The sequence below is a fragment of the Tauraco erythrolophus genome, chromosome Z (assembly GCF_009769465.1).
Source record: "Tauraco erythrolophus isolate bTauEry1 chromosome Z, bTauEry1.pri, whole genome shotgun sequence".
NCBI classification, from domain to species: Eukaryota; Metazoa; Chordata; class Aves; order Musophagiformes; family Musophagidae; genus Tauraco; species Tauraco erythrolophus.
Genome location: NC_141496.1, coordinates 63,862,823 through 63,872,572, shown reverse-complemented (window position 1 = coordinate 63,872,572; position 9,750 = coordinate 63,862,823). Strand labels below are relative to the sequence as shown.

Genomic DNA, 9,750 nt, shown 5'->3' with positions numbered 1-9,750 from the left:
GTGTTTCTCGGAGTTCTTGCTACTGAAAGCAAATTAAAAAGGAAATGTAAAAAGAAAGCGATAGGTCCGTAGTCTTTGCTCATATGTCCTTCGCCCTCTGGATCAAACGCGTAAAACGCAGTTTCTCTGGGATCCGTGCCCGCAGAAGGCAGCGTGTCCGCAGAGCGCGGCGCCCACCGAGCACCGAGGGCTGCCGCTTCCCGCCGCCGCCGCGACGGCCGTGTGATGGGCTGCTGCGCCCCGCGCAGGCCTCCCTCCCCGCCGGATCCCACATCTCCCACACGGAAGGATGACAACACCGTTAAGGGCTCCCCATGCCATTCCCGTTGGCTGCGGCGCACTTCGCAGAGGAAAAGCCGAGCCCGCTCCTTCCGGCGGCGGCCGAGGAACGGAGCGCGGGGGCGGCTCCTCCACCCTGCCACGGGAGAACGAGCACGGCCCATTTTGGTGACGTGACGGCTCCTCGCGCCTGGATGACGTGTGACCAGATACCGAAATCTAGCGCTGCACGGCCAAAACATTTCGGGAAACCTTCACCCCGCCGCGCCGCTCTGACGGGCGCCCGGCCGCGGTCAGCCCCGCCCGCAGCGGGCGGAGCCCCCCGCCTCCTGCCCCCGGACGCGCTACAGCGGCCACTTCCGGCCGCCGCCGCCGCCAGGATGATCCCGCCGGTGGAGGTCTCCCCGCTCATCAAGGTGAGGGCGGCGGGCGGCTCCCTCGGCGCGGCTGTCCCGCTGTGCTGCAGGGCGACCGGCGGCCTCGACGGGCCGGGGGGCGGGCGGGGGGCGCCGGGCCGGGCCGGGCTGGGCCGGGCCTGGCCTGGCCTGGCGGCGCGGGTGGTCTGAGCGAAGGGCGCCTTGTCTCTGCCTCCCGCAGCTCACCCGGTACTCGGCCCTGCTGGTGGGGATGATCTACGGCAAGAAGCGATACGGTGAGTGCGGCGCCCCGGGCGGCCCCTGACCCTCTCTCGCGCGGCCCACAAGGGCACCTTGAGGCGGACGGTGCGGGCTGCGCAGCCGCGGGCCCGGCCGCCATTTCCCCCCCTCCGCGCCGCAGCAGGAGCTGCCTGGGCCTTGCCGAGGCGGCCTTCGGAGACGGGCTGTTACTGGTGTGAAGTCGCAGATTCGTCTGAAATTCGCCCTTGTGCCAGCGAGACTGTTTTTTCTTCCTTTTCGAGTGAGCTCGCAGGTGCAGAGTTTTCTGCCATGTTCTGGAAACTGTGTTTTAAAACAAATGTGTTCATGACAGACTACCTGAAGCCTATTGCTGAAGAAGAGCGAAGAATAGAGGCTGAAGAGAAAAAGAAACGTGAGGAACTTGAGCGGATTGCAAAAGAGCTTGCAGAAGGTAGTCTCTCCATTTACGCGTCCCATGCCAGAGTACACACACTGGCTTGCCCGCGGACTGCCGTTTTACTGCAGTGTTTCTAGGAGAAATTCAGGCTTACAGCCAGTGGGCTGCAGACTCGTGCATCTGTGGAGCAGTGGTTAGGGTTATGTGAAGGGTAAACAGTGCTGTTGTGCAGCAAGCTCTTCGCAACATAAACATCACTAGAGAAAGAGTTAAAAACACTTTTGCAACCAAGCAGGACTTGTTAAGGTGTTATCTGAATTTCCCCTGAGAAAACTCTCTGCTTAACGCTGCTGAATATTCTGTGAGGAACAACTGGAACTGTAGACTAACTGTACTCAGATGTCCCTGTGCAGCTGGATGCAGCAAACCTGTGATCCCTTTTCCCCAGGCGATACAGAAGTCTCACAGATGTGGCTGATCAAAAACAAGCCATAGACAACTGCTTGTGATTGCAACTTGAACTTTTAAGTGGTACCACTAGTTTAGTATTAGAGATCGACTTCATTTGTCGTATCTCTTACATGAAAAGAATATGCTGAAGGTGGTCAGTTGGGATTATTACTGCTGCTTATTTTCTGATTCCCTTCCATCATATAGTGTTTCTGCTGCAGCATGCTTTTCCTCATCCTTAGGATTATTTCTTGTGTCTCCAATGTGTTTCTAACAGGATTTCCCCCTCCTTTACAGAGGACTGTGCTCTCTGGGTTGAATTCACCTAGATTTTTTAGGTGGACTTACAGTTAGGAAGAACTTTCAGAAAATTAATTAATAATCCAAGCTGGTTTTGGTGCAACTACATACGTCGTAACTATGTCCAAGGGAAGCAGTGACATTTGCATTGTTCTAAACAAGACTAACTTTAAACAAAACCGTGTAATCTTAACTACACATACATAAAAGAAAATATGCAAGTTGGTGAATTGTATTGCTTACTAGGTAGAAAGCTGTTTTGCAGAGCTGTTTTACTGTCTTAAATTTTAATCTTCATTGGTCATGGACTAAATAAATGGGTCTTTTCAATGTTTTCTGGTTTAGCTGAAGCTTTCTGTATTTTGGGAGATAAGAGGCCATACTATGGAGTTGCTACTCTACTTCAGAATGGGATTCTGTGATTATTTCTTTAGAATGTTTAATCTATTTAAAAGTGTAACACAGATGACTCATCTGCTTTCCCAACACTGGTTTTGTTGTGCTTTTCCAGTTAGAAAAGCAATTGTTAAAATTTCATCCAGTGCAATGCAGTTGTTAAAGATTGTTCTTTAAATATGGATAAATGGATGTACTGTAACAGCTTTTTCTGGGCTTATTTGAATTATCAGTTCAGAAAACTCATTTACTAATGAGTAAGCCAAAAAAATACCTTTACCCCAAAGCAATGAAATAAACTTCTGTTGAATAAGCACAAGTGGGAATCGTAAAAACTGGCTAGGAAGAAATTATAAACTTAAAGGTAGCTTTTGATCCCACTAATGTTTTGCATTTTTTAGTACTGCATGGAAGTTGACTAGTGGTCCTAACTATGTTTTTTCTTCTGTTTTTAGCAAGTGAAGAGTCCATACTGAAATGAACAAAAGATTGGATCTTATTTTCACACATGGAACTACGTGGCTAGGCTCTGAACTGTTCAGTGGTTGGTGAACTCTGCATGCTATTCTATGAATAAAGTACTTAGAACACTTCAGTTTGTGTTTGTTTGAGTGAATTGCACAGAACAGCAGAAGTACTTACAGAACGTGACAGGAAGCATTTGTGCAAGCTGGCCATTGCTGCAGCTGAAGCATCCCATTGCATTCCTCCAGCAACAGCCAGTCACTACATCTGTCACGGAAAATCCGGACAGAAACTCACTAGCACAATTTGCAGTGTTAGAAAATGGCATTGCTTTATTGCGGTGTTGGGTGCATGGGGAATATCTCCTCCTGGCATGGACACCTGGCCCCTGGACAGAAACTTAGTTACACACTGCAATCAGTGTGTTCATAACGTGTTGACATGTTCCTTGTTATTCTCTGAAAAAATTGGTTAATTTTCTCTCGCTTTAGATGTAAATTACTTCACATGCTCAGTTTTCTTCCGCCGCCCCTTTCTTTTGGGTCTGGGGTATGTTTAGGGGAGGTGGTCCATGAGTCGGTGGTCATGATGGCCCCCTGCTGGGATTACCTTTTCCCCAAGTCACTGCTGCACATGTTCACAGTTCAGAAAAACATGAGAACAAAGTTCATACCTTCTCTGGGATGTTCCCTTCAAGGGCAGACAGTTCTGGAAAAGAGCCTCCCTCCTAATCACTCCCAACAGCTTCAAGGATGCTCATCTTGTTATGTTCTTTAGTTGTGTGCAAACCATCTACTAAACCCTTCATGAAATTCTTACAAAAGTTTTAACCCCTTCATTGTTGGATAACAATTTCCCCCTTTGAGACTTACCAATTTTAGATGAGTCTCACCTTTTGTGGCTTTTGTACAGCATTTTCACACAACTTACCAATCTATAATAAGCTAAGTAACTATTATAAACTAAAAAAATGAATCTTATTCATGCTTCACAACAAGAGTATTATTCATGCTTCTAAACTAACAAAAGTCCTCTAAACTAAGACAGCAAATTGTATTCATGCTTCTAATGTATCTTTTTTCTTTCCATACATTCTTTTCAGTTACTGTTCTCATACACCCAGTGCTGACTGCAGTGATCATAATTGTGATGAGTAGCAGTACTATTCCTTCTAACAGAGTGGCCAGCCACCCTTTTAATGACCATCCCCTTATACCTTGTCAGATTTTGTTTAGCCAGTTGCTTTTGGCTGAGTCCTTAGTAGCTTTACTGTCCTCTGCTACTTGGAGTTGCACTTTTAAATCATCTGTCATGTTTGGGATATGTATGCAGCAATGCTCATGATCTAGCTTGAGGGAGCCACACAGCCCCTGTTCCTTTGCTAACAGTAAATCTAAAGCCAATCTATTTTGTAATGTCATCTTTGTACTTTCTTGTAGTTCCTTGGTCATCAGTTGGAATCCTTTCTCAGTGGCCTTTGACAGGGTTTCTACTTGCTGGGTTAGATTTTCTATGAGCATTCTGTTTTCTAATGCCATCAAACCTGGCATCAGAAAACTCTGAATTCCCTATCCAAACTCTACAGCTGTTGTTAGACCTGTCCATGTATCTTCATCCTGACCAATATCTCTTTTCACTCTTCCCCAATATTTTGTTTCAATTGGACTTTTCTTCTATGTTGGGCAAAGGGTTAACAACCCTCTTGTCTACTAATTGGGCTTAGTTTTAATTGTGTGGTCCAAGACCCATCTGACGTTGCCCACACCGTGTGTCCTGGACGCCGTGGCCCTGCTGACAGGTAATGGACCTGATTTCATCCATGTCTGGTTTGGGCTGGCCAAGCTGGGCTGCGTGCTGGGTTTTCTCAACTTCAGCATCTATTCCAGATCCCTCTTGCACTGCGTTAACACGTGCGGCAAAAGCACTAGTGATAGAAGAAGGTGAGTTCTGTGTTGTGTTTTACTTGTTACGGACTTTCTACTGCTTTGTGCTTTTTAACAAACATAGAAAATCAGAGCCATTCAAAGCTGCAAGCACTTCATCTAGATATCCATATATGCTGTCTAAAAAGAGGAGAAAGAGTTAGCCTTGTTTAAATTTCAAGTGTACAAGCACCAAAACAATATGGAATTAATTAGTGTAATAAAGGGCTTAAATCTGAAACTCTTAAAGTACTGGACATTGTACCAGCAGAAACAATCACGGATCAGCAAGTGAACAGCCTAGGGAGAAACTTTAGCATCATCTTGTTTCCATTTCTGTTTATTGGCTTCTGTAGATGAAACTCCACTGACTACAGGAAGACTCAGATTCCCTTTGTTAGTGGAGATTTCCTTCAGCTCAAAATTTTCACATAGAAATTTATAGTTACTTTAGAACTACTTTCAAGTAGTGGTCCCAAGGCAGCATTGCTTGGAGCAAAGAGTACAGCATTGCTAGAACTTTGGACCTCTTACTGGTATAGTATGTAATGCTGGGCAATTTATTTAACCTTACTACTCCTCTTTTCCCACCTTTGACACAGACTGACCATACTTCCGTAATTCTGTACGAACCCATGAGGGTTCCTCAGTTGCTATGTGTACCAAGCTTTAAAACAAATGTTATAATACACTGATTAAATTAGTGATGACTAGATGATGATTACTAGCATCATCAAGTAAGATCAGGGAGTTTTACCTATTACAATTAAAGCTATGTGAGAAGTATAGGGAAATTAAATATCGTCTTTTTGTTTTTCACTGTCCAATAGGTGGCTTACTCCTGCGTAGAACCCGTGGTCGGTTCACTGCAGGCAGTGGTGGGGTGTATAATTCCAATGCAGGTAATCAGGTGTGTAGTTGTAATTACTTTAATAATAAGATGTGGGATCATACACACAGTTACAGTTGGAGTTTGACCTTGATGATTTAAACCTGTGTTCCTGACGAGTTGGGAAACACCGATAAAGAGGAAGAACGCTGATAGGAAAAGGGAGTGTGAGCAGCTGACATGGGGAGTGTGAGAAGCTGACACAGGGAGTGTGAGAAGCTCACATTCAGCTTAGCAGATAGAAAATGATGCTTTTTTAGGCATAGGCAATAGCAAAGCTAAAACAGGCGTGTGCACCACTGGTTGTAACCAGCCATATAACTAGGCAAAGGGCACGTGGACACATCATGGCTGGAAGAATGATCTATAAAAGCTGCTTGTAAATTGCGATAAACGTCTCTGGTGTCACATCTATGGAGTTTGTGCATTTCAGCCGCCTCAATAAGCACATAATTCTTTTAACTTGGCGGAGTGTTTGGGATCCATAGAGAAAGGGTTCGTTTTTCATCTCCTGGAAAATACTGTTGCTGTCTGGCTGACGAGCACCAGTTCTCCTTCCCAGCATGTTCACACTATACCAGACAAACTAGACAAGGTGCCAGATCACTCTGTTTCATCTCACCTTCAAGTTCTCACTAACACAAGAAACACAGCTACGTCTATATTCACGTCGGGAAGTACAGGTGGGGGTGTGTCCTAACAAAGCACAACTGCAGCTCTCTGAAGATGAACATGGTATAAATTTAGCAGCAAGACAGGCACACAAAAAGGCAGAACTCGATTTTTTCAGGCAAGATAGGGACGAATTCACTTAGTAAAAAGCATAGTACACCTTAGACTATATTTGCCTTGGCACAACAAGGGTGTGATTCCAGTTAGTGAACTTTCACATAGATATTCCATGGCTGAACTTCATTTCTTAAATATAAAGCCAAGAAAATCAATCTCTAACAGCTGCTCAGATTCCATGGGGACAGAATTTCACAGGTCTATACTGAAAAGAAATATGGCTGGCACAAGTGCTTGGGCCTTGGGAGAAAACATTTCCTCCAAGACTGGCCTGAATAATGAAGCTTCACCTAACTTCTTCCCTTGACTAGAGGAAAGAGGAATGAATCCTTCCTCTAGTCAAGCTAAACAATTCTGTAAAAGTTGTTCCTATTGCAAATAGCAGCTGAGTGGCACAATGGCTCTTCAGAAGCTTTCCCATTCTCACTTTGTGGCGAGGGAACACTCTGTGAACAGAGTCTGCACTCGCCTGTGGAGGATATGTACTTTCTCCCCCAGACAAAGCAGACGAGAGGTTTAAATAGCCCTAAAGGCAAAAAGACTGAAGAAGCTGAGAGACTAAGGAGATGTGAGGCAAAGACTGAAGGACAGGACAGACAAAGGCTCAGAAGACACGACAGTTCTCTCTGTACATTCCAAACATAATTCTATTTGCAGCAAAATTATGAATCCAAACAGTACATTTATAATTATTTGCTCTTCTCCGTCTGACAGGTTTCCCAAAAGCTGCTGTCATCTCTCATCTAAGAGCTCTATCTAATTGCTTAGCTTTTACTCAGTGTGGCGCAGTTTCTCAGGATATGGTGTATCTCACTCTTCCTTTGTACCACATCAGTGCTTCTCTTCTTGGCATCGGTGAATGCATTGAATTAGGTAATATTTACCTCCTAGTGAAGTTTCATGAACTTGAGAGTGCTCTAACATTTTATTATTTGGTGAGTAACTCCGTTTGGTGAGTAGAACAAATATTATGTCTGCCCGTAGACTTTTGACATTTTCTCCGTCACCTTCGCCAGTCTGCAAACAATATCTAAGATATATGCCTAGTGTTTGGAACTTAGAACAGGCACCAATTGTTTCCATAGATCCAACATCACATGACTTGAGGTGTGTGTATCGCTTGTATCACTGCATATGTTCTGTAAGTTTAACCTGAAATCATATTTGTATCCTACACCAAAAGTCTAGAAGAGCATTCACCTAGGCATCTGAGAAGTCGGGCTTCATTTTTAGTTTTAGGTTTTGATTTAACTAACCTTTGGAATAAGGTCAACTGAATGTGTTTTGGAGCTTTTTTGAGTTACCTGAGCTATTTGAGGAATGCCTACAGAATTAGATTTATGACATTAAAGTGAAGGACAGGAAGGACAGAGCCTCTCCTTTTGATTCTGATAATGGGAGTTACTAGCGAGGGGCTAGCAATCAGATATTTTTTCAGATACCTCCTCATTTCCTGTCTTTAGAATCAGGTTGCTGACCAGATGCTGGGGAGTAAGACAGAAACTACTGAGACTCTAAGCCGGTTTCCTTTCCACCACTTCTTACACAAACAGAGAAGCTGCAAGCTACTGACTCCTCCATCCCAAGCTCTCTTTTTTTCAGAGTTACACCAGCCACCATCTTGACAGAAACAAAATAGGATTCGACCTATTCCTAACAACTTGAGATGACTAAAAGTTTTGCTTCTACTGCTTCTGATATGGTAAGTTTTTAGTTACTACTCAGAAAAAGAAGCAAGGCTCCATTGTGCTAGTCACATTTAACAGGTCTGGCTGGAAATAGCTTACCATTTATTTTAACAACAGAATTTATCACTAGTTGAATTAAGAGAACTTCAACTTGTTTTTAACGATAGTGGTAGAAGATGAGGTTATTTGGAATCTTTTTGTCTGTTTTCATCACCTAGGAGCAACTTGTGTTTTGAAGAAGAAATTTTCTGCAAGCTAGTTTTAGAATGACTGTAGAAAATACGTTATGGTGGTTTTGTACATAGGAGAATTCTGTCACTACCTCTGTAACCAGCCCAGTGTAAGTTCATGTTTGCAAACGCAGCTTTAAAGTACAGCAAATCTGTATTTTATAGGTCATATAGATTTACCTGTTTCTTATTGGTATAGTATTTTTAATGTTTGATGTTTTTTTTCCAGTGTATACAAAATTTGGATCTTTTCTTCCTTGTAGCTCTATGATAGCAATCAAGTTTATATCAGCAACTGTAGTGGTTACACAGAAATAAGTCTGGCAGGATGGGACAGTTATTGTGCAGGAGGTAACTAATTATGGGCGCCGAATAGGCTGGGTCGATACGACGCCAGAGAAACCTGCAGATCGTGTGCGGCGAGTCCACCAACTTACTACCCCAAATCCTAAATTTGAGAAAAAATTCCAAAATAATAGAGACCGATTTCATTTGTGGAGCCAAGCTCGGAAGTTAGGAGTGCCTCACCATTTACTGCGAGGCATGAGCATGGAGGATCTCCGCAAATTAGTTCAATCTCTAATTGCGGCAAGAAATAGTGATAGCAGCAAAAGACAACTGCACGATAAGCCTCCACCCCAAAATATACGCGCTCCTTCTGCACCGCAACAAGACCTAATTGATCTGTCAGAATCCCAGCCAAAAAACATGTATCCCCGGGGAGGACAGTGAGCCACCCTCTCCGGCAGATACTAGTTACACAATGGCTCAATAACAATCTCTCTGACCCAATCGTATCTATCCCAATTGGACCGAGAAAGATTTATGCAGATTTCCTCGTTGATACAGGCGCTCAAATGTCTGTAATAACTAAGGAAACAGCCGAGGATTTAAACATAAAGCCCAGCCGCCGCAAAGTTAAAGTTGTAGGAATTGGAGGAGTTGTAAACGAGTGGCCGACAGCCAATGTAACTTTATGGCTGCCGGGGGAGGAGAAATTAACCCGTGCTAAGGTACTAGTCGGGGCTGCCAACATTAACATTTTAGGCTTTGATCTCTTATACGGAAGGACATGGAAATTACCTGATGGCTCGTTATGGAGTTTTGCAGGACGAAGTGACAAGAATCAGGCGCAGGTCGGTTCTGACTTTGTAAGCCTGAAACTGTTAGAAGTGTCTATTCCCCTGCCTCCATCCCGAGTCACAAACACAAAACAATATCCTTTGCCAGCTGCAGCGCAGGCAGGGATTGACGGGGTGGTAAAAGATTTAGAGGAGCGAGGTATAATTACACGCACTCACTCACCCTACAACTCTCCAGTTTGGCCA

At 44.3% G+C, this 9,750-nt stretch overlaps 1 protein-coding gene across 1 annotated transcript; it reads left to right on the top strand.

The window, feature by feature from the left end:
• Nucleotides 1-635: 635 nt before the first annotated feature.
• On the top strand, nucleotides 636-3,022 carry ATP5ME (ATP synthase membrane subunit e). The gene is made up of 4 exons (XM_086629802.1): nucleotides 636-695; nucleotides 877-931; nucleotides 1,249-1,347; nucleotides 2,895-3,022. Exons 1-4 carry the CDS (start codon nucleotides 660-662, stop codon nucleotides 2,918-2,920), a joined length of 216 nt encoding a protein of 71 aa, XP_086485928.1. The 5' UTR covers nucleotides 636-659; the 3' UTR covers nucleotides 2,921-3,022.
• The last annotated feature ends 6,728 nt before the right edge of the window (nucleotides 3,023-9,750 follow it).

Excerpts from the sequence above, each read along its gene's own strand:
- ATP5ME (XM_086629802.1), top strand. The coding sequence starts at position 660 with ATGATCCCGCCGGTGGAGGTCTCCCCGCTCATCAAG. Across the intron at positions 696-876 it reads AGGTCTCCCCGCTCATCAAG|CTCACCCGGTACTCGGCCCT; the intron begins GTGAGGGCGGCG and ends TGCCTCCCGCAG. Across the intron at positions 932-1,248 it reads CTACGGCAAGAAGCGATACG|ACTACCTGAAGCCTATTGCT; the intron begins GTGAGTGCGGCG and ends TGTTCATGACAG.